The sequence below is a fragment of the Cordyceps javanica genome, chromosome 4 (genome assembly GCF_051103115.1).
Source record: "Cordyceps javanica chromosome 4, complete sequence".
NCBI lineage: Eukaryota > Fungi > Ascomycota > Sordariomycetes > Hypocreales > Cordycipitaceae > Cordyceps > Cordyceps javanica.
In genome coordinates, this window is record NC_139298.1 from 3,515,823 (window position 1) to 3,538,705 (window position 22,883).

The window sequence follows — 22,883 nt, forward strand, 5'->3', positions numbered from 1 at the left end:
ATGAATATTCTCGAACTGGCAGCGAGAAACAAAGAAGCAATGCAACATCAAGTTCACAATTCAGCTTCAAAATGACGGTTTCTATCCCCAAATACTTTAGCAACATCACGGATACTTGGTCGCCTCACCTGGTCGCCAGAGTGAATGGACAGCAGATCAAAATCGCAAAGATTGACGGGGCATTTGTTTTTCACTTGCACCCCGAGTCCGACGAACTCTTCTACGTCTTATCAGGCCGACTCATTATGAAACTGGAGGAGCACGAACATAACATCATGAGTGCCGGCGACATGTGGGTTGTGCCCAAAGGCCTCCGCCACGGCCCAGTGGCAGACAATGCAGAAATTATGCTAGTTGAGGCTGCGAATACAATCAACACCGGTGACGCCCCGGTGTCTGCGCGCATGAGGGAGGTCAACACGAGGTTTCATGGAGACTAGCACAAGGGAGACGAGAAGCAAATCGATAGTAATTTGACTGGCGTCGTAGCTCGAAGATTGTTGAATCATGTTGCGTTGTATCCACCGTCCACGAACAGTGTCGTTCCCGTCACCGCGTCGCTCGCGCTGCTGGCCAAGTAAATGGCGGCTCCTGCAAAGTCTGCAGGCGCACCGTTTCTGCCCACCATCGTTCTCGCAACGTGCTTCGCGACAACGCCCTCCTCGGCGCACGCCGCCGCCGTCAAGGGCGTCTCCACGAACCCCGGCGCGATGGCGTTGCAGAGGACACCCCGAGGCGACCAGGCCTCGGCTTGAGAGCGCGTCAGCCCTGCAAGCCCGGCCTTGGAGACCCCGTATACGCTGCTGTTGCCAAACGCGCGGATGGACTGCTGGCTGACGACGTTGATGATGCGGCCGCTCCCTCGCTCGGCCATGGCCGGGCCAAAGGCCTGACCCAACTGAAACGCGGCCGTGAGGTTGACCGCAATGGTCTCGTCCCAGTCCTCCTGCGCGAGACGGCTCATGTGAACCCTGGTATTGATCCCGGCAGCATTCACCAGGATGTCTGGCGGCGGTCCGTGCAGCAGCGATGAGACCGCCGTTTTGATGGCGTCGACGTTTCTCACGTCATGCGGCAGCCCGACGGCGTCAATCCCCTGCTCCCGAAATTGTTGAACCGATGCGTGGAGAGGAGCAGGGCGGCGCGCAACGAGAACCACTTTCGCCCCGGCCAAGCCAAGAGCCATGGCCATGGCTCGGCCAATGCCTGAGCTGGCCCCGGTCACTAGAGCGAGACGACCGCTCAGCCCAAAAACTGACTCGAGATACTGTGCGGACATGTCTGTGCAGAAAAGTACGGGCAGGTTTCAGAACACGCATGCGCGCGGTTCGGATCGAACCATGACATTGGAAAAGGGCAGCCGGTATGAGTCAAGCGAGATCGGCGCGCCGGCGCGCTTTGCTAGCAAAGGGCACTGGCATCTTGGCATCCACTTATCGACGAGCCGAGACGACAGGTGCCAGTGTGTTTGAGCAGCCACCGAGATCTCTGCGGCTCGAGATTCTTTACCCTACCCATTGCTCACCCTACCCATCGCTTCAGTGAGTAATAAGTTATACGTGCAACGTAAGAATGGAGTACCATTGAAATTGGATGGAAAGGATTTGTGGGTGGACCATGAAATCAGAACTTTCTGCCCCAGCGCCGAGTCTACGCCACGGCGGGTATTGTGGTCACAACCTTGTAATTATATATGCCGTGGCTGCTCCGGGCAAATCTCAGCATCAAGTCGGGCAGATTTCCAAAGAAAACCTGGCCACTTTTGGCCTACATCGCCCTTGTCAGATCTCGAAAAAGATAACAGTAACCATTAAAATTAATACTCGAGATAATGACGATCGACAATAATTACATCATCTTGTTCTTGACCTACTATCATAGCGAAAGGTGGTAGATGGGGCCAAAAGGGGCCACGCTTTTTGGTACCCGCTTGGTCAGGTCGAGGGAGTCAATCTTTTCATCACATATGTCGACATTCGAAAGAAGCCACCAATGCATTGGGCTAGCCATGCGAAGAGTTCCTGGCCTAGTTGACTGACCATGCACCCGCCCTGTCCGCGAGGCGGCTGACCAGGCCAGCAGCCTATTAGTTGGTAGAAGTCATAGCTGGCTGTTGCCGTCTCGCATCTCGCCGCCCCCCTGTAACCCGAACCCCCCGACCACCCACATTTTTTTACAGAACCTTCCCCATCCGAATAAGTTCACCGGAGCTATAGTTAAGGTTTTAAGATGGTTGATATGGGTGCCCACGTCCCCATCTGCGGGGAGGCTACGGCGTACTTGGCGTCAATCTCAGTGCCGCACAGCAAAGCTTTGCTCAACGTGGCTGCCAAGCCCAATTCTTACATGAAAAATCGCGGGGCATTCGCCTCAAGGAGGGAGGGATTTTCTTTTCTTTTAGTTTATTCCGAAGGGCCACATGATCGGGTACGGGGATACGAGAGGTCGACTGAGCTGACGGTGAGCGACCACTGCCGCCCACTTGACCTTTCAGGAGTGGCTTCGGTGAACTGACGGAAACCTAGGAGAAGATATATAGCCTAAATATATATGATATGGTCCTTAAGTTTGAAGTACCATAGTAGCAGTAGGTACTTCAATCTTTAAAAAAATTATTACTTAATTTAAGTAGACGTTACCTTGAAACTAGTAGTTTAGATTTACTGCTACATTGAGACGAGCCTTTTCCTAAATAACTAGGAAACTTATTTTTAGATGGTAGACACTCTAGTCTTGGAGAAATACTGGAAATAAAGAAATATTACTTATCATTTTAATTAATTGCCAATATAGGCTTGTACAGTAGAAGCACTGTTTCTCTTGCATGGGCTTATTAGCTCCGCGGCCAAGACCAAGGATAAGCATATTACCAAAGGCTTCGGGTGAGCCCGGTGGCGCAGAGACATTCTAAATAAGTCTTGGTATATAAGCTACCATGAATGTCGCCGTCATTGTCGCTTCAAACTCCTTTCTCTCAAGTAACAAATACACAATATATGCCATCATCATGAAGCTTATCTACCTTTTCGCTCTCCCGGTTGCGCTAGCCTTTCCCGCTAGCCTTGCACCTCGGGAAACCAAGGAGCAAATCACGGACCGCTACCTATTTTCCACCGCCCTTCCTGCGTTTCTCAAGCTGCGGGCACAGCGAGACCCAAATACTCTTGACTGGGAGTCTGATGGTTGCACTTCGGCCCCCGACAACCCGTTCAACTTTCCGTTCGAGCCTGCTTGCCAGCGCCATGACTTTGGATATCGCAACTACAAGGTCCAAGGCCGATTTGACTCGAGTGGTCGTTATCTCGTCGACGTCAACTTTCAAAAGGAGTAAGAGCCCTCCTTGCCCTTGTGAAAGAGTATTTAAAGTGCATCGTGGATAGTTATAGCTAACACTTCTCAAGTATGCTCTATCAATGCGAAGAAGTCTCGGCGCAGCGCTCTTGTCATGCTCTCGCCTCGGTCTACTATTACGCCGTGCGCGCGTTTGGAGGATTTTTCAAGCGCGACGCGAGCGGCTCCGAAGACCTCGACACGATTGTCCAGAGAGGTTCAGAAAATTCCATGGAGTTGTACCAGAATGCCCTCGAGAAATATATACACGCCGTCTTGGAGGACCAGGCCGATGGCCTCCTCCCCTCGCTGTAAGTCTTTGACTGCAGGCATCAAGGTGGAGTGTTGAGAAATGAGTACCTATACGAATATATGAATATACGAATGAGAAATTTTACTTAAATAATGACTCCATATATCTTTCCATGTATGCGTTCTGATTCATCAGACTGCGAACCCGCCAGAGTTCTTCTGCCTCGGCTCTCCTCCGGCTTGGAAGGTCCCGTTCGCGAGAAGTTTCAGAGCTTGTGCCGTGCTCTGGCCTGGGGCAACCCACGTAACGTTATGACCGAGTGATTTCATAAAGGCCGTCGTAGAATTGTCATACGCATACTCAAACGTCACCTGGTCCGGCTGAAGCTGGTCGTGGAGCCGTGGCTGCTGCAGTGACTCCGCCGGCCCCATGCCCTGATCGAGCATGTGAACGACAAGCTGAACTGTTGCAGTTGTAATGCGACTGCCGCCGGCTGAACCGCAAGCAAAATAGAGCTTACCCTCTGGTGTTTCGGCAATGACGGGCGAAATGGATGACAGTGGCCGTTTGCCCGGACGCACGTAATTCTGGGGGCTCGGCCTGTATCCGAAGGCATTGCTAGCTCCCGGTATACTGAAATCGTTCATCTCATTATTCATGATGACACCCGTCTCAGGTATCATTACACGTGATCCAAAAAGCGTATTGATCGTGGTGGTCAAGGACACAGCCATGCCACTCGCGTCGGCTGCAACAATGTGCGACGTTCCGGGTGTGTCGAGCGACTCTATACCTTCAGGATTATAGTACGCGACACCCTCCGTCTTCGTGTCGGATATTTTCGAGCGAAACTCGGCGCCGGTTCCGGGAGCTACCATCGCAGCCGTGTACCCAGACAAGCCACCGACAAAGGACGGATCGCCGATCTTCGTGCGCTGACCATACGCGAAACGAATCGCCTCGTCGAGACGATGCGTGGAGATGTTGACAGTCTCCGGCTTGAAAAAGTCGTCAAAGCCGCTGACAGTGTTCAGCGTGCTCAATGCCACCGGTCCGCCGGACGGCGCGTTCGTGCTTGTAAGTTTGTGCCCGCGATACGTAATGTGAAGCGGTTCGCGATGCGCAACAGTGTAGTTCTTGAGGTCTGCCAGCGTCATTGTGCCATTTTGGGCACGGAGCGCCGTGATCGTTGCATTGGCAATAGCGCCAGTGTAGAACACGTCAGCGCCTCCATCCGCAATCGTCTCGAGAGTATCAGCATAGCGCTTCCGAGTTATTATCTCGCCAAGCTTAAGCAACTGGCCTCTGGGAGCGAAATCGATGGCCCAGTTCGGGTCCTCCACAAGAAAGCGGTTTCTAGACGTTGAATTGATGTACATGAGGAGATCCTCATCAACAGGCCAGCCATGCCTCGCAACTTTTATCGCTGGTGCCATGACCTTGGCCCATTCCAGAGCACCGTATTTTTTGTGTACATATTCGAGCCCTCGTAGCTCTCCCGGAACTCCACTAATACCGTCAGTATGTATGAGACCCGATCACTGAAACAGTGGTTGCATACCTTGCCAAGCCACCGTACAGACTGGCATCCGTATTGTTCTTGTACATATCCTCAAACGCAGCTGCTGGTGCTGTCTCGCGGAAGTCGACAAATTCATAGTTGCCGTTCTTGTCCCTCAACAACATGAAGCCACCGCCACCAATCCCGCTGTGGTACATACCAATGGTGCCCACGCAGAAAACGGTGCCCACGAGCGCGTCGACCGCATTGCCGCCATCCTTTATGAGCTGCGTGCCAATGCCGCTGCAAATCGCGCTCTCGGACGAGACGGCGCCACGATGGGCATCGAGTTGTGGCGCTGGACACGACGCTGGAGCAGCGGATACAGCCCGCAGCCAACCAAGGAGCAGAGCCGTGTTCGCTGAAGTCAGCTTCATAATGGACGTGGTAATTGAGGTCAGTGTCTGAAGCGCAAGTGGAGGATGGAAACTATCTTCTCGCAACAGGACACCGATAAAGGGGAGTATGATGACTTTAAGCCTTCAAAGAACCCAGAGCTGATCATCGTTTCCCTAGCAATTTCGCGGCAACCCGGCTACTCTAACTACACCACGGCCTAGCTTGCAATCTGCTCAGCATTCTTATCAAGTTTGCGGAGATGATTCCCCCACCTGGGTGGCCCCAAGCTAGACAAGCCACCAAACGAGGCTATTTGCCGGTGGCTGAACGCGGGGTTGAATGTCTGGGGGGAACAGATGATTATGGTCATTGCTCTCCTGTGGGTAATTGATGTTACAAATCATTAGCAGAAGGCCCGATATCGGGAATTGGACGCATCATGTTTTGAAAATGTTCATCTTTGTGGTCCCGCAGCTGTTGCCACTGCCACCTATCCTGCTCAAGTTTGTCAGTTAGCGTGATCGTGGGCATTTCAGCTTGGCCTAGTTGGCAGGTGTCAAGAGCCTTCTCTGAGCGCTGCAGTGAAATCCGGATAAAACAAGTAGAACAGAAATAATCAGCGTGAACTAAAAAGCCCAGGGGAAGGCAGACTATTTCTCGCCGCTGTCGAGTATAGAGAGCTGTTCTTGCTACCTCGAGGCACCAATTGGGTTGTTCTACAAGGCTATATAATGCGACAATACTGTACCGTTGCACAGTTGGCTGCATTATTGGCTGCAAGCTGCAACATCCAACTATTCAGCTCCTATAATCTGATGCATGCGCACCCCTTCAGCTCAGCATGCACAGATATAAGTCAGAGTCACCCGAGCCATTGATCAGTCGCCTTCAAAGTGTAGGCTATCTTTACTGCGTAAGCCGTGTAATTCCATTCTGCTCTCCACAACTACCGTCCAAACATTGAAGGATCTCCCACGCGTAGTAGTGGGTGCTTCGACAAGGCTGGCAACCAGCTTTTTGACCCCGCCGCGGGCACTCGCGAAGCACCCCCCGCCGAGTCTATGACTACCAGAGTACCTACTATATAGATCGAAGGATGCGCCAAGCTGGCGAGGCCCCGAGCGGTCTAGCTGGGAGCTCTTGAACTACACATCTCCACTAATGCAGGGCGTCTCATGTGCAGTAGAGCGAGACAAGAAAAAAGACTTTGATTAATCCAAGTACCTTGGTCGAGGACGGCCGATTGTTAGAGGCAAATGCTCTCAGGCTCACGGTCAACGCTGGACGTCTCGGATCTCTTGGCATCCGTTAATTATCTTAATCCTTCATCTAGCGAGCGGTTCCACTAACAAATGGGTTCAAAAATGCAATTGAAATTCCGCCGCAATAGTGCGGCTCCTGAGAATAAAACGCCTTTTTCTTGCGTAATGTCTCCATGCGGCGTCCTTCAACCGGCCATACGACCAGGAGGGTCGAACGCAGTCGCATTCTACATATCATAGCACCCTGCGCGAGATACACGGGAATATCTTTGCAACAGCACTCGCATGAGGTCTCAGGGAGCAACGATGCGCGCCATGGCGCTCATAGGTCTCAAGATAGTGGGCAGCCCTGGAGAGCTTGCGGGTCGCTAAGTTGTGCGGGCATTGAGAAGTGCAGCCTTTTGTTTAAGAGGCGATGAGTCTTTTTCGACGTGGGCTGTCGGGTCTGCAGGTCCCTTCCGTAGGTTGAATAACTCTTTGATCGAATTCTTGCTCCTTTTCGTATTTTATACAGTCGCTCAGCATCTAAGAACTAACTGCTTATACATACGTCGAGCCGGTATTAAACGAGATGCCTCTCAGAGGTGGAGGCTGGTGTTGTAGGCTCTCTGCTTGAATTTGCGGTCGAACTCTCGAGATCGTCTATGAATGAGAACCGCAGCTCACCAACTACTTCCCTTACTAGTCTGCGCGGAAATCCAAGTTAGCCTGGGCAACACTTTCGGTTGTGGTATACATACTCAGTTAAGCGATTCACATCGTGAATGAAATACCAATGGACATTGTGAATCAGTGCCGCAATCGCGAATTCGTAATCTTCCGAGCTCTTGCTCCCAGAGAATTGAAGCGGGTTCGACATCCTGAGTTGGTGCAAGCCAGGCGGCAATGGGTGGCCCCCTCCCAGCGCCGAGCGTAAGATGATGATCCTTGACGCGATTCCATGAGGAGTGAGGTCAATATTCGGAATTCCCGTTCCGCTTTCGGCCCAGCAAGCTGCGATGACATCCGGAGACTTGGATTCTTTGGAAAGGTAGCTTGTGAGGGCCATGTAGCTGCCCGAGCGGTCGAGGATAGATAAGATTTCGCCGTATGCTTTCTTCGGAAATCGGCCACCAAGTGAGAATTCCCAATCCATAAACTGAAATGACCTCCTCGCATCCGCGCTTAGGCCCCGGTATTTGAGGAAGAGCCTACGAAGCGCGGATTGTAATCGCGAGCTGGGGCTCGACGCGTCATCGGCATCGCCAATGTCACGGTGTAGACGTGCAAACACGGTTTGCTGGATACACATGTAATACCGGGATAGCTCATACAAAACCTGAGCTGTACTTTCGCGCAACTCCGAGTGCTCTGATATAGGATACGGAAAGATCGTCCAAATGTAGCTTGTAATGACGCCGAGAGCGACAATAGCTAGGCGGTAGGGAAATATGACGTACGGCGGGTAGACAGCCTGGCCAGACTGTTTCACAGCTTCTTCGCCAATCTGCATAGTTTGTAGCTCAATACCAATCATAACAATTGCAGCAATGAGAGCTACAAACCAAATGCTGAACAGGGCAGGAAATCGCACGGCTTGAGTAACAGCATCAGCTTCTGTTGTTATGGCAAGACACACCTAAGACGGGACTTACTAAGAAAGCTTATCACCATGAACCACAACCACATAAAGACCAAGACACCTGGCGTGCGCTGGTCAACTATGTACCAGATAATATAGCTCGCCACCATAGACGCCGTAGTTCCGAGCAGGCGGCCCATGAGGAGAAATGTGGAAGAGCCTGATGTGCGGCCCATGGACAGCAAGATAGCAAAGAGCGCCCACAGCAAGCGTTGGGCAAAATAAAAGTCTTGCGAGTCGTGGAGAAACCCAATGATTGCAATTGTCATGACCGCACAGGCACCACGCAACCCATACGCAGCATGTTCAGTACGGAGCACTGAGTTGATCTTGCGGATGAAATCACCCACAGCTTCCATAGTATTCGCAGCAGGTAGGTGGTCTGGATTCCGGGGCTTGTGAAAGACGGGGTCCAGTTCTACTTTGGGACCACCATCCTTGTTCTGGACATCTCTTCGAAGATTGTTTGCCAAGTCGCAGCTAAAATACCTAGCCCAGTAACTCAAGGAGAGAAAGTTGGGGGGCACGAACCGCCTTGGACGTCCGTGACGATCATCGAGATAGACAATGAGTCTAAGGAGCTTGCGTCCCAAAGCAGTCAGGATAGTTTGGGACTGTTATACACGTTAGTCACGGGCATAATAACAGTAGTTGCAGAGATTTGGGCTTACGTGAAGGAGAGCGAAATACCGTAGTATATCAGCATGCTTGTCAGAGGACAAAGGCCCAATCGTTCCGACCTTGGGGCGATGCTGCACGTAGCGATGTAGCACTTCCCGGCGGCTCAATGTTTCGTCGCCGTCCTCTCTAAACATATCGCAGTAATGTTGGACAAGTCGCGATCCGCCTGGACTGACATCCTCGTGGCTTTCTTGGTCGGCGGGCTTCTCACTGTGTCCACGCGCCCAGCTCCGTTTCTGAATCTGTCGCAACCGCAACTTGGCGTGCTTTGCGCCAGCAGTGATCATCTCCGCCATCTTAATCAGTTGCCCTTGTATTTCCGTCTCTGTATGGTGCCAGTCATCTTGCGACTGTTTCGCCGGTTCGATGGCCACCTCCGGGTTGGTAACCATTTGCTCCTGGTAGGAAGGGACGCCGGATACATCCGTTTCCCTCTGCATCATGTCCGCTACCAAACTAAGACCGGAGGCCGGTGGCACAAGCTGTACCAAGAGTGAACATACAGCGTCGAGCTCAGACTGAGAATACGCTCCCCACGAAAATTCTCGCGCCGCATGGTCGACATGGCCGTTCGCCTTTGCGACCTCGTTGCCCAATTGTTGAAGAGCAGCCTCGAGCTGTTCGACCGACTTACTGTCTGTTACATCAGTGGAGGAAGAGGGTATCTTCCTTGATACGATATCTCGGATACACATCTCGTGCGCACTCATGATTGCGCACAATGCGTCGAGGCACGAAATGGCAGCTCTACCTAAGAGGCCCCGGCAAGTTTGGGGGAAAACCAGCAGGGCATTCACAAGCCCTATGGCCTGACCAGCCAGAAAAGCCACAAACGCATTCGTTGCCTCTTTGATTATGCTATGCATCGTGGGCAGTCGCGCAAGGGCGGGGATCATGGCGATACCGAGAATAGCAGCGACGGACGTCTGGATGTTCCATGACGGAAACGCCGATTTTACCGTAAAAGTAACCCACATACCGAATGCCAGCATCACTGCCACGACGGCCTCCGCCGAGGAGTTGTACGCCGCCAATTCCTCGGGCGACCTCGTGGTGTGCTTTCTCGCCTGCAGGCCGCACCATCCGGCAAGCAGCGCCCAGCAGTACGCGACGACATACCCAATCGTCTGCTTCACGTTGAAGTCAATCAGCATGCCCTGAGGGAAGCCCGCCATGACGCTGGCGGCGGCAATGGGCGCAAGGTAGGCATTCTGACCAAAGTAGGAAATCCACGTGTCGGACTGGATGGCGCAGACGAGGACGGCGGGCGGGATTGAGGTCTTGACAGTCAGCTGCGCTGTGTGCCAATCTAGACGTAGCCATGATAGAAGCAATTTTGGCTGTAGCTTCACCATTCTGCCCACTGATTCTATTTCACCGTGTTTGGTAGAGGCATGCCGCTCGCTATTGGTTGCTGGCCGTTGGTTCTGCCGTAGAGTCCTGGTGGAGAATGGGATGTTCGCAGGCGGTATGTAGAATTGGGGACCAGGATGCAAGATTTCGACGATCGATTGGTCTTCATTGAGATGGCAGAATGCAGCATTGCAGGAAGTCAGAGCTTAACGCAAACGAGTCGAACCACACAGTTGTGATTTACACAGGGTCGAATCCGGCAAGGCCGGCTCGCATGCCTCTCCGAAATCTCCGCTGTAAACCCGCCTGTTACAGGCGACCAGTGCCACTCTGGACCCACTGGAGCTCCCGAGAACATGCCGAAATGCCGCAATTACAGCGCCCCTTCCAGTGGATTGAGGCACTGAAAATACAGCATGATGGTGCCGCCCACCTCGAAAAATTAGCATCCACAAACATGTGAACTACTTCGCCTACTGTGGGCAGCCATCTGCCAGGTGCATCAAGTGGTTCCTCGTCTATATCGTGGGATATGCTCGCATTGCACCACGCTTTTGCAATCGAAAGGAGTAATCTATTCGTAATCCATTTCTGCCTTATTCCCTATCTCCATTCGCCTAACGACTGACAAAGAAACATTGTCCATAATGCCACAATATTTCCCATTGATAATAACACAAGTTTCTCTTAATATAGTTTGTCCGTTTTTTTTTCAACTGGTGGTGCCGTGGACTGATGGCCACGGCCTCGAGGACGTTCTCACCCTCACCCTCAACGTCACCTCGTATGCTCCCCTCTCACCTGTGGACTTGAAAGAAAAGAAGAAAAAAGAAGGAAAGAACAGAAGAAGCAAGTAATTCATGCGAGAGGAAAGCAAAATCCGTCGTTCCATGCCCTGCCATAACCCGCTGTTCCGCCAGCATCTTGTCGGCGCTCGCTTTGTGCTGAATGAGTGATGAGTTCGCAACACAGTTGATGAGCGACGAGATGCAATTATATACTATTTCTCTCCACTTTTTTTTTCGTCGTTTTGATTTGTATCCTTTCGAAATGTTGTCGGAGTGTTGCTGTCAAGTCGATTACGCGGCAGTAGCCTCTGCAGTAGCGCCCGTAGGCATCTTCAGCTCAGTGCCGCCCAAGTTGGTGGCCTGAACCTTGGGGTTCTTGCTGTAGTAGTCAGAAATGGCCGACTTGATGGCGTCCTCGGCAAGCATAGAGCAGTGGACTATATGTCATGAGTTAGCTTTCTTTTCGAATTTGGATTTTCACGATTAAACATACGCTTCACCGGAGGTAGGCACAGCTCCTTGGCAATCTCTGTGTTTTTGACCTTGCCGGCGTCGTCGAGGCTCATGCCGCGCACCAGCTCCGTGAGGTAGCTGCTCGAGGCGATGGCGGAGCCGCATCCAAATGTCTTGAACTTGACGTCCGAGATTGTGTTGGTCTCGGGGTCCACGCGGATCTGCAGCTTCATCACATCACCGCACGCCGGGGCGCCGACCAGGCCGGTGCCGACATCCAGGTCCTTCTTATCCATGGAGCCGACGTTGCGCGGGCGCGAGTAGTGGTCGAGCACTTTTTCGTGGTATGAGCGCTTGGCCGAAACGGAAAGGACCGCAGGTCCGGCGACAACAGGGCGGACGAGGGCGCCCGAGATGGTGCTTCGGGCAGCGGAGGAGCCCGCGACAGCAAGGACTCGCCCTGAGGCGAAGCGAGCAGTTCTGGACAGCATTTTGGCTGGTGTGATGTGTGTAAGAATGTGAGGGAGAGTTTCGGCAGTCGAATGTGTTGGGCAGAGATGAATAGATCCCTAGAGGGCGGCGATGAGCGAAAGACGATCTGAAAACGCCAGTCGTGGTTTCAACTGTTTGCGCAGCTCAAAGGGGGTTGGACAAATTAGCGCACGTCGGTGATAGAAGGCGCTGCTTGTACTCTGGTGGAATTTCTTAGATGAAATCTGACACTGCAGAAGCTTGATGCAATGAGCGAGATGGTGATGATGGAAGAAAGAATAACGTATCTCGGGCTTGGTGGCGGACTAACTATGTGCCAGCATGCCTGCGCCGGTAAATCCTGTCGCCTCTCTCCCCAGCACGCCCGCTGGAGGAAAGCCAAAAATTTCCCACATGCACTTACTAGCACCCTGCGCACTATCCGGCCAATCAGCGCCCTCTTGTTCTCGGCCATTACGCTATGGTGGGTCTCGGGTTTTCGGAGCTGATTGGGTGTGTGCTTAGTCACCCGCCTCGATCCCACTAATTACCGGCTATGTCGTCAGCCATACGCCCGTCCTTTGGGTGTCTATTGGCTACTAGCGGAGCTAACAGAGACGGCTCCGAGGTGGCATTGGGTGGCCGCATCCTTTGCCGGCACTTTTGGCTCTGTTCCACTGTTGTTGGGCAAGTCGGGCTCGTTGTAGGCTGGCTCGGTCCCGAAACCGCTGTCAGCGTTTTGATTTGAAATACCCCCGCCCGGTGCTCCTGGGCTACCTCCGGCTTCTCGGGCGCGCCACCCCTTGCTCCTCTTCCTCAGCCAAACAAAATCAATCTGATAAGATTTTAAGCGGGGCATACTGTCCGATCACGTGCCAACGCGTTCTCTTATAAATTATAAGTAGTTACTTAAGAGTATTGCTACGCGCACAGCGCTGTATCTCTACGTGCATAGCGGTACGTGATAAGGTACTTCGACTTACTAGGGAATTACATATAAATATAAGTACCCTAAAATACGCTCCGGATAAACTTGTCTCCGTACTACCGCTACCACCGGCCTACTGCAACTCTCGCCCACTCTCGCCGCCGCCGCCGCCGCCAGCGTTGAGAGGCTTCCAGAGGCTCGGCAGCGGCGGCGGCGGCGGCGGCGGCGAGAGTAGGGAAGCCTTGCTCGCCAATTCGCTCAAAAAGAATATTAATAGAGGAGGAAAAAGGAGGCTGTTAGTGATACTTGATTGCTGCTAAAGAGGTACTTCTATTTAGGTAGAGCTTACATAAAATCTAGAGGTACTACGCTAGTATGGTACTCACGTGCTACTGTACACCTAGAGATATGGCGCTATGCCCGTAGCAATACTCTTACTTAATTCAGTATTAAGCCTGGTTATAATTAACTAAGGGTAATTTCATATAAAGAAGTCTTTAAAAGTATCTATATTATTAGTAGTAATGATATTGACTAGGCTTAGTAGTTACACCTGGAGAACCAGAATTGTCTGTTTTGAAGAATGCGCGCTGGACGACATGTGATGCAGAATACTTACTATTAGTTGATTGCCATTGAAACATCTGAAGGTGTTTCTCAGCGGTGGGATATAGCTTATAACGCTTCGTTTGCTAAAAATAGGATTCCGAATACTTAGGGAATAGCCCTTAAGCTAGCTAGTTATCTATAATAAATAGAATTAGATACGGACAAGTAGTAGGGAAAGGTAGCTATAAGACGATTTGCAAGAACACGAAGAAGGATAAGGAAATGAGGGGAGATGCCCAGGAGTGAATTGAATAATAGCTCGTGAGCCCTATTGACTGGAAAAGCACACTAACAATTCTAATTGATGGGGTCCATATATCGCTGTAGTACAGCAATCGCATTCTGCTGCACGATGCCTTCTTTTGCCAGGCGATACAAGACACGAATTACCCATCCCTGGCAGTTCTCTGTGACGGATGCGCGATTGGCGGCGCGAGGTGGCGGCTCTGAATTGCAAATTTGCTCGACTCGGGCTAGCTGGGATTCGTTCAAGTTGTTGTTCACAACTTGGTGCCATTCAAAAGACCGGGAGTTCAGAATGTCCGTGTTCAAGGTGTGTTGGTAATGCATGTACTCGGCATCACCTTTGACCTGCCAGACCGTACCTTTTCCAGTACCCGAGCTGTTCGGTCGGTGGCAGAAAATAGACCAATGTTTGGGTTCATTGTCCGCCTGTCGCTGCGCGACAACGATGAGCTGAAGACGTGAACCCTCCTCTACTTCGGAAACCGGCGCTTCAACAGCAGTCCAATCGCTTGTTGGTTTTCCGGATTCTGGGTCAACTTTTCGAGTCCATTTCGAGCCATCCGAATACTCAATGTACTCTCGGCTAAACCGGATGAAGTTGTGGATAACGGTCAGCTGGTTGCTTGACATGATGGCTCTCAGGGGACGACGCGTGATGGATTGAGTATAGATTGTGCTGAAGGATATTGAGAGAGTATAAAAGACGGTTGCGATAAATCGAATAGAGTAGAAGAAGACTGGGAAAACACGGGGACTTTCTGACGTTAAGTAGACAGAACATTGACAGTGACAAGGACAGTTCAGGTATTACATGTGCGCAGTCATTTCTGACTTCAAGTAGACAGAACATCGACAGTGACAAGGATAGTTCAGGTATTACATGTGCGTAGTTATTTCTGACTTTAAGTAGACAGAACATCGACAGTGATAAGGATAGTTCAGGTATTACATATGCGTAGTTATTTCTGACTTTAAGTAGACAGAAAATCGACAGTGATAAGGATAGTTCAGGTATTACATATGCGTAGTTATTTCTGACTTTAAGTAGACAGAACATCGACAGTGACAAGGATAGTTCAGGTATTACATGTGCGCAGTCATTTCTGACTGCGAGCACGTGAAACCTTATAAGTGTTTAAGATAATTACTACTTCTACTAGTTTGACAGAATTAACTATCTATATGCTACTTCTGACTATATACTATGCAAAGTGAAGTGCTCGTAGACTCGCGATCCTGTTAACTATTAACATAGTCAGAGAACAGAGGCCCGTCAACATTAACGAGCTACTAGTAATTATCAGCTTCCAGCTGGTCAATTTTGGCGACCCTCCCGGGTCTAACAAGAGGCCTAGCCACCAGGCAGCCCTTCTTGGCTGCGTCATCCTCACCTCGCAAGCGCTTGAATGTCTGCTAATTAGAGACTGTAGAGAAAATTTGGGCTGTTCTTGATTCAAAAGACTCCCTCTGTCTCTGTAAATTTAGAAACCCGGTCTGCTTCAGACCCGCGGACCCTGGTCATCCACCCAGCGTCTAGTGGTGAGAAACTTCTTTCAAATCCCCGCCACGGCGCTTAAAAAGCTCTTGCCTGGCTGTTGGTGCAGATTTACAATTCTGCCTAATTGGTCGCCATAGGATGACAAGCGCGTAACCAAACCACGCTAATTTGCAGAAGGCAGAATCCGGCTAACATGTGTCACGTTGGAGGTGGGCTTGAGCATACCAATGTGAATAGATACACTCAATAGCGCCTACGAATCAGAGAGACGACATGGCACAACAGTGTATCATTACTGTTCCTTGAGGTATTACACGTGCCACAAACGTACGGAGTACAGGTCTGGAGATAATGGTCAGCTGTGTCTGTGTCGTAGATATGGTGGTCCACTTTTTTGTTTGCTTCCTACTTATTACATAGTAGTCCAGACAGTTGGCGGCGTTGTGCCGCTGATCGCACACTCGTCTACCGACAATATGAAGTTCGACGATCCTGATGAATGTAAGAAAATCGTTCTCAAAGATGCAGCAGCATTTTTAGCTTACAATATGATGTTTTTCAGATGATGATGCTACCTTCCCGCGTCGCCAGATTGCGTGGCAGCCCAGCAGTGTTGTCATCCAGGTGCAGCCCACCCTCGTCCTGAAGAAGGGTGCCAAGGTTCGACCTTCAGAAGTGGCTTCTATGAAACTCATCCGTGAATACGCCCCGAGCATTCCGATCCCCTCCGTTGAAGGCTATGACTTCAGATACAAAGACGGTGTCCCCTACTACGGCCAGCTTCTCATGAACTACATCCCCGGAGAGACCCTCACGAACTCATGGGCCAAGCTCGACGACCAAGGCAAGGGCCGCATCTGCCAGGATATCTGGGACATTGTCGCTACGATCCGGTCCTCTGTTCCTCGTCCCAAAGACCTGGCGCCGGGTCTCTACCGCCCCAGCGACGGCCATCCGTCGTACGACCCGCTACTCGGCGACAACAACGACGTCACGCCACGAGAGATGGACGACGAGACCCTGCGAGCGCGCATCTGGAGGCGTTATGTAGCAACCAACGGTCTCTCCTACAAGGACGGCGCCAGCGTCAAGGACGAGCTGCCGCACAGTGACAAGTCAGTGTTTACGCATGCGGACCTTGGCCCCCATAATATCATGGTGGATGATGCCGGCCGCATCACGGCGGTGCTGGACTGGGAGTTTGCGGGATGGTACCCAGACTACTGGGAGTACATGCGGATGATGAAGTATTGTGATCCGCTCGAGTATGAGTGGCAAAAATGGATGACGCAGACGAGACCTGAGCCGTGGGATATCAGCGCGTTCCGGAAGGCGTGGCGAGTGCTGTTTTGAAAGTGGTTCCTCAGGATAGATGTTATATAGAAGATGAGAAATATGAACTTGACACATCATCACGACCCCCCCCTTGAACGTCTTGTCTAGCTGTAGCTCTAAAGCCCACAGTTCAACAAGGGATCAACTGGGACAAATACCAAGAGCTACTTTGGTCATGCTCATTAGTATCTGGATGGCCCAACAAGAAGTAAGGTTCCAGCGTCGTGGTAGTACCCTCGCCGAAAGCTGTTGGTGACCAAGTGAGCGGCAAGTACCTAGAGCCTTACTGCATCTGCCAGGGAAGAGGGAGATACCATCTCTCCCAGGTTAGATGATAGCTGCAGACAGGATTCTCGAAGCAGCCTCCGCATGGAAAAAACGTAATGCTGTTAAAGCTACTGACAGTCAGGAACTATCAACCTTTTTCTAAGCTCTACCGTAAGACAAATACTCAGCTTTGCATCATCGTCAACCTCGTTCGCCCTCCCTTGACAGTGATGGGCAGATTCCTTTCTTTTTTCTTGTAATCCCAAGCAGGTTTCCCTTTCTGCCGCACTTGCTTTTGTTTCGTCTCAATTGTCAAAGATCCGAGCCTCCATATCATTTCATCTTTTTGACCTGCTCCTCCTCCTCCTCCTGCTCCTCCTGCTCTTCAGCAGCCACCTCGTCATTACCATTTACCGCTACAATTTTAGCCAAACGAATTCAGTATAAGTAAAACCCGTACGTAAGCGTCCTATAAGTGTAGGCGCTACTATAAACGCGATCAATACGAGGCTGAAGGGTGACGGGGACAAGTTTGACGACAGCATGGTATGGAGATCTACCATCTCTCACGACAAGGGGCTAACTCTGCGCACAGAATTATGCTTACGAATTACGTTTTACCCGGGGTACACAAGAGATATGCTAGCAGTCGCAGTTGACAGCCAGTTGGCGGCCATTCCCGGCCAAGTAATGAGCTGTGGTCATTCCAAAAAGGACAATTTATGCCTGCAAATTGGCCCAATATGATTTTGTAATGCATAAACCCAAAAACTCCTTGTATATGACCATTGTTTAGAAAATACCTTAGTCGGCTCCATCAATTTCCCGACAAGTTGTCCGAGTAGTACATAATTCCCATTCAGCGTACATGAGAACACCTTACATTTCAATCTCGCCATACTCCTCGTACTGCTCTCGGAATTGGTTCCAGCGTTCCAGAATCGCAGCGCGACCGAGCTGGATGGCGTGCTCGGGGTCATAGTCTAGCTCATAGACGTACTCCAAATCTAGAAAGACAACCCGGCCATCAACAAGGTGAAAGTTGTCTAGTTTCCAGTCATCGTATGCAATGTTTAGATCGATCATCGGGCGATACGATGCTCAAATCATCTGCGCCGTCTGCTCCTCCGACATCTCGACTAGCGCTGACCTGTGATAGAGTGACACGCCGCCAACGTCCTCGAGCACGAGAGCACGGGTGCCATCACAGTACGCCTCTCCGTAGCAAACTGGTATTTGCTTACCTTGAAGCGATTTGAGCTTTTCATACATTCGCAACTCGTTTGTAAACTCGTCATCCGAGTTTGGCTTTAGTTTCTTGACAACTATAATAGTTGGTAGAGACCAGGCGACGGGTAAGAAGGCTAGGGCTAGCTTCTGTGGAAGAATGGTTGTAACGAGCCAGTGCATGCACTTGCCCAAAATGTTTCGCCGAATTGAAACGCGCAGGACATGCTGGTGCTTACGCCAGGGTGCGGCGTAGGAACCGGAGATGCTCCGGCCCCGTAAGGTGAACTGTTAAAATAGTTAGTGACAAGTTGGGCTAGTGTCGTGATGAATACATGCCTGGCAAACTGGACTGGAAGTTCGCTGGCATGGCTCACTCGATGAAGTCGACAGGGTTGATAGCGTTGACGATGACGACAGAGGTGGCCACGATTTGTCTGGTTGATGCAGGGCCATCGGGGACCGCAGTATGATCGCAGCCGGCACATGCGCGAACTTGCGAATGTGGGCTTGGGACTGGAAAAGGAGCACTAGTGCTAATATGTCTATATATCACACGTGACAAGATATGTAAAACGGGTGGGAAACGATCACATAAACAAGGAAGTAAGTAACAAATGAATATCCGTCTCGCGGGAGTTGGCGCGAAACCCAGCGTTCCTTGACAGCCAGGAATGCAAATTTCGAAACTTTACTTACACTGGGGAGCCTATCTGGAAAATTGACGGTGCTCTGCATAGACATCCGCGGGGCATGTATAGAGCTGCATACTGGATGTACAATGGGCAGCCTGTCTGGGGTGAAGATGGCTTGCTTATCTTGGACGGCCCGCCCTTGTATACCTCATAGCGGGTATGGGGCACTGACCGTATTATTCTCTTGCGGGGAATCTGATCCGCTGCCAATCGACCTGCTTGTCAAAAATTACCAGTCCTGCGAGCCTTCTCTTATTCCAGAGATACGTGATGGCGACGCAGATGCAGCGGTCTCGGACGGGCGTAGGCGGGAAGCAGATGAGCGGTGCCGGCGACGGCAGTAGGCTCGCGATCTAATTAACTATTAATATACTTTTTATTTTTCTAATAGTAGCTTAAAGATAGGTCTGAGGAAACGAAACTTATATTACTATCTTACTAACCCTATTCCCACTTGCTAGTATTTTTCTGATATACTGACCCGCTTGAGTCATAAGACGTTCGGGAAATTCATCTTTCTCCGAGGTCAAGCCCGCGTTCCCCCGTTGGCCAGTGTTTGCCCAGTTTCGAGACTTATTCAAATTGTGACTGGGGCTCTCATCGCTGCTTGCACTGTAAGTACTACATCAAGGCTGTGGTCATTCGCCCGTGATATTACTACAGTTTCTTATCCACATTCTGTAATATGCACAACACAACCCACAGCCTGCAGATAGTTCAGTCATCAATCGCACGCACTCCTATCCCCACTAGAGCCGCCGCCGCCGGGTCCTTGGGCCTCATATAATGCCGACAACGCACTCTCACCATCGACCAACAGATCAGTAGGTCGTCCATACTCGACCAAGTCGCCTGCATTCAGTACAGCCACTCTGTCGAATTTCCGAATTTCTGTGAGTCGGTGTGTCACCATGATCACAGTGGACTGCTTGAACTCGCCATCTAAAATGTCGTAAATTTGTTTCTCTGTATCATTGTCCACACTGTGCCGTGTAAGTATCCATCGCCCTCGTCCATATGGCACGTATGGTACATCATACCTGCTGGTTGGCTCGTCTAAAAGCACCACCCGGCTATCGCGTAGCATCGCTCGCGCCAGGCAAAACAGTTGTGACTGTCCATGCGACAAGTGCAATTCTTCATATGGCAAATCCAGCACCTTGTCTTCTGGCTGCCCACTATTCAGTGCTGAACTCGATACCACTGGCCATAAGCCAACACGCCGCAGCGCCGCTTCAATTTCGGCGTTGGTCTTTTTTTCTGCAGGGTCGAGGTTGTCGCGAACAGAACTGTCAAAGAGAAATGGATCCTGCGTCACGCATGCAACGGCCGTTCGTACTGTTTCGCCGCGCACTGCGGAAAGGTCCACTCCATCAATCACGATGCGGCCCGCGGTTCCGTCCACCAACCCCAGGATTGATGTTACCAGAGAACTTTTCCCACTAGAGCCGAGTCAGAACACTCACGGTCAATGTTCGTACTTGACCTACCTTCCGGTCCGACCACACAACGCAACTTTCTGTCCCGGCAGTATATCCATGGTAATTCCATGCAGTATTGTGATACTCCGATTGTCAGCTTCTAGTCCATTTCTCTCCAAGTCGAGCTGGGACTCACTCTGAATAGCCAGCTGTCCAGTTGTCAAATGACACCTCTCCACGACGAGGCCAATCTTCGGCGGCCCGGGCCTCAGGCTCGGCTTCTCGAGGAGTATCCTCTGAGAAGCTCTTGATCCGTGAAACAGCACCTAGAGAAGTCTCCAGATTGGTCCACTGCGTAATCAATGCGGCCAATGATTGGCTGAGCCCCATCATGTTGACAAGAGCAACACCAACAAATCCGGCACTCGCGCTGCTACCTCGCACTGTCACCGCCACTGTTGTTAAAAGCACGGCCAGTATACCTACCACGAGGCCTAAGACAAGGCCAAGCCACCTTTGAATACAGAGCAGGAGATAGAATGGCTTTTGGCAATCAGCGAGCAAAGCTTCCAGCTTCTGAATATAGAGGCCCTCCCAGCCATACGCCCGAATGCTCATTGTCCCACGAATGGTCTCAATAACATGAGACGTTACGGGCGCTTTTGATTCGAGCTCCAGCAGTCGAAGCTGCCTAGATGTTCTGAGGTAAAATCGTTGTAGCAGATACAGTACTCCAACTAGAAACGGCAGCACTGCTGCGAGGTAAGGTGAGGCCACAACAGTCAGCGCGCCAACGCCCAGACAGCTGCTGAGGATAAAGCATGTCGAAACCAAGTTTCCGGGTAGCACCATGTCTACCAATCTCATATCTTGGCTGAATCGATTTACCAACACACCGGTTGGTGTTTGTGAAATAAAGCTCATTGGCGCTCTGAATGCCGTCTCGAGAACGGAGCCGTGCAGATGACTGGCGGATCGTGGTACGGTCACCACATATATAAAATAGACGGCTCCAAACAGTCCAATCCCTTTCAAGATTGCCCAAGTTGCATAAAGGCCCAGCCAGTAGCCAGTATTTTTGCGATCTGCGCTGTTGGACCAAAGCGAGATCCAAGCGTAGAGCATAGTTCCGGACGCTGCCTCGCATGCGACGATTGAGGCAAATATCGCGAAATTTATCCATCCCAACGACTTGAAATAGAATTTGTATATCGAAGCGTCACCTGTTTGCCGAAGTTGCTGATTTACTTCATCTTCCTCTACCGCTTCAGGCTGTGCTTCAATCAGTCTTTCAGCAACTACACTTGACTTAGTCATGACATGGCTGCGTGAATCCAGTATTGATGCCTGAATGTCTGCTTCAGGATGTCCTTGTCTGACAACGCACCCATTAGAATCCAGTACCACGACCTTGTCAGCCACATCGAGCCTATCCGTGGCATGAGTAGCAAGAATGGCGATGATGCCAAGCTCTCGTACAAGGCCGTTCGGGCCAAATACGCGCATGAATACAATCTCTCGAGTAACTGGATCCAAGCCACTTAGTACATCGTCAAAAATGGCAATTGGTTTCTGGGAAAAAAGTGCTCGCGCGATAGCAATTCTCTGTTTTTGCCCTCCGCTGAGTGTATTTCCCTGTGCTTTGATTTGTGTTTGATCGCCGTCTTTTAGCGACGCAATATCCGTTTCCAGAGCGCACGCGTGAACAACTGCTTTGTACAGCTGTTCACAGTAAACTGATGCACCGATGATGATAGATTGGATTGTCCCAGATGCGAGCCACGGGAACTGGTCACAATACGAGACATTTCCGGTCGAGAGGCTTACACTACCGCTGTGTATGATCGTTTCTCCCAAAAGACTCTTCAGCAGTGTTGACTTTCCACATCCGACCGGTCCCATGAGCATGGTAACATTGATATCACTTGTGAGATGCAGGCTGATACTCTTGAGTGTTGGAGTTCTCGCATTCCACCCCAATGTAGCTTGGTCCACAACAACGGATTCACGTCGACGTGGAGCTGGAAGAACACACAGTTCAATTCCTGGGGGGTTACTTCGAAGAGATGTAGTTGTTGTTTCAGGTTTTGATCTACTGTCCCTCCAAGATTCGCTGTTGAGAAACGTTTGAATGCGTTCGAAACATCCCAGAGCAGCGGAAATCTGGGGGATGCAGTATAAAAGCTGCCCAAGCGGCTCCATGAGTATTGTGAGAATAGAGATCGAGGAGATTGCTTTTGAAAGAGTAAATGCGTCGCTGTTTTGGATTCTGGCGACGATTGCAAAGGCGGCAAAAGTAACAAGCTGGCCAAATGTATCAGGAAGATTCACTGGAACAGTTGTCAGTCACGTAGTAGCTCTTTTTCCGGGCCTTACATACTGAGGCAGATATTAAAGCTCGACAATCGACGGTATTTTTTCGATCTGTCTATTTCTTTGATGCGAAAATTGTGAATAATTTGCTGCATCTTGCCACTTAAGCCTAGCATTTTGACATGCTTCATATGGCTAAGCACGTGGGCAGTAAAATTGACGCGACGCTGTA

The 22,883-nt window shown here is 50.8% G+C and overlaps 10 protein-coding genes across 10 annotated transcripts; 4 read left to right on the forward strand and 6 right to left on the reverse strand.

The window, feature by feature from the left end:
• Positions 1-71: 71 nt before the first annotated feature.
• V2A60_006959 (RmlC-like cupin domain-containing protein) lies at positions 72-440 on the forward strand (the record flags this gene model as incomplete). Its single annotated transcript, XM_083258249.1, has 1 exon — positions 72-440. One exon carries the CDS (start codon positions 72-74, stop codon positions 438-440), a length of 369 nt encoding a protein of 122 aa, XP_083114375.1.
• A 65-nt stretch (positions 441-505) lies between these two features.
• V2A60_006960 (SDR family NAD(P)-dependent oxidoreductase) lies at positions 506-1,279 on the reverse strand (the record flags this gene model as incomplete). Its single annotated transcript, XM_083258250.1, has 1 exon — positions 506-1,279. One exon carries the CDS (start codon positions 1,277-1,279, stop codon positions 506-508), a length of 774 nt encoding a protein of 257 aa, XP_083114376.1.
• A 1,656-nt stretch (positions 1,280-2,935) lies between these two features.
• On the forward strand, positions 2,936-3,645 carry V2A60_006961 (prokaryotic phospholipase A2-domain-containing protein; the record flags this gene model as incomplete). Its single annotated transcript, XM_083258251.1, has 2 exons — positions 2,936-3,327; positions 3,402-3,645. The coding sequence occupies 2 exons, from the start codon at positions 2,936-2,938 to the stop codon at positions 3,643-3,645; spliced, it is 636 nt and encodes a 211-aa protein (XP_083114377.1).
• A 129-nt stretch (positions 3,646-3,774) lies between these two features.
• Positions 3,775-5,521, reverse strand: V2A60_006962 (gamma-glutamyltransferase; the record flags this gene model as incomplete). The annotated part of the gene is made up of 2 exons (XM_083258252.1): positions 3,775-5,092; positions 5,145-5,521. 2 exons carry the CDS (start codon positions 5,519-5,521, stop codon positions 3,775-3,777), a joined length of 1,695 nt encoding a protein of 564 aa, XP_083114378.1.
• Positions 5,522-7,307: 1,786 nt separating this feature from the next.
• V2A60_006963 (FUSC family protein) lies at positions 7,308-10,402 on the reverse strand (the record flags this gene model as incomplete). The annotated part of the gene is made up of 5 exons (XM_083258253.1): positions 7,308-7,431; positions 7,486-8,320; positions 8,380-8,980; positions 9,038-9,680; positions 9,882-10,402. The coding sequence occupies 5 exons, from the start codon at positions 10,400-10,402 to the stop codon at positions 7,308-7,310; spliced, it is 2,724 nt and encodes a 907-aa protein (XP_083114379.1).
• A 1,077-nt stretch (positions 10,403-11,479) lies between these two features.
• V2A60_006964 (NifU-like N terminal domain-containing protein) lies at positions 11,480-12,132 on the reverse strand (the record flags this gene model as incomplete). The annotated part of the gene is made up of 2 exons (XM_083258254.1): positions 11,480-11,625; positions 11,682-12,132. The coding sequence occupies 2 exons, from the start codon at positions 12,130-12,132 to the stop codon at positions 11,480-11,482; spliced, it is 597 nt and encodes a 198-aa protein (XP_083114380.1).
• Positions 12,133-13,946: 1,814 nt separating this feature from the next.
• Positions 13,947-14,525, reverse strand: V2A60_006965 (uncharacterized protein; the record flags this gene model as incomplete). Its single annotated transcript, XM_083258255.1, has 1 exon — positions 13,947-14,525. The coding sequence occupies one exon, from the start codon at positions 14,523-14,525 to the stop codon at positions 13,947-13,949; it is 579 nt and encodes a 192-aa protein (XP_083114381.1).
• A 1,344-nt stretch (positions 14,526-15,869) lies between these two features.
• On the forward strand, positions 15,870-16,746 carry V2A60_006966 (uncharacterized protein; the record flags this gene model as incomplete). Its single annotated transcript, XM_083258256.1, has 2 exons — positions 15,870-15,894; positions 15,956-16,746. 2 exons carry the CDS (start codon positions 15,870-15,872, stop codon positions 16,744-16,746), a joined length of 816 nt encoding a protein of 271 aa, XP_083114382.1.
• A 1,128-nt stretch (positions 16,747-17,874) lies between these two features.
• On the reverse strand, positions 17,875-20,731 carry V2A60_006967 (uncharacterized protein; the record flags this gene model as incomplete). Its single annotated transcript, XM_083258257.1, has 7 exons — positions 17,875-18,041; positions 18,240-18,510; positions 19,185-19,270; positions 19,656-19,900; positions 19,958-20,359; positions 20,408-20,482; positions 20,535-20,731. 7 exons carry the CDS (start codon positions 20,729-20,731, stop codon positions 17,875-17,877), a joined length of 1,443 nt encoding a protein of 480 aa, XP_083114383.1.
• A 972-nt stretch (positions 20,732-21,703) lies between these two features.
• V2A60_006968 (uncharacterized protein) lies at positions 21,704-21,883 on the forward strand (the record flags this gene model as incomplete). The annotated part of the gene is made up of 1 exon (XM_083258258.1): positions 21,704-21,883. One exon carries the CDS (start codon positions 21,704-21,706, stop codon positions 21,881-21,883), a length of 180 nt encoding a protein of 59 aa, XP_083114384.1.
• Positions 21,884-22,883: the final 1,000 nt, after the last annotated feature.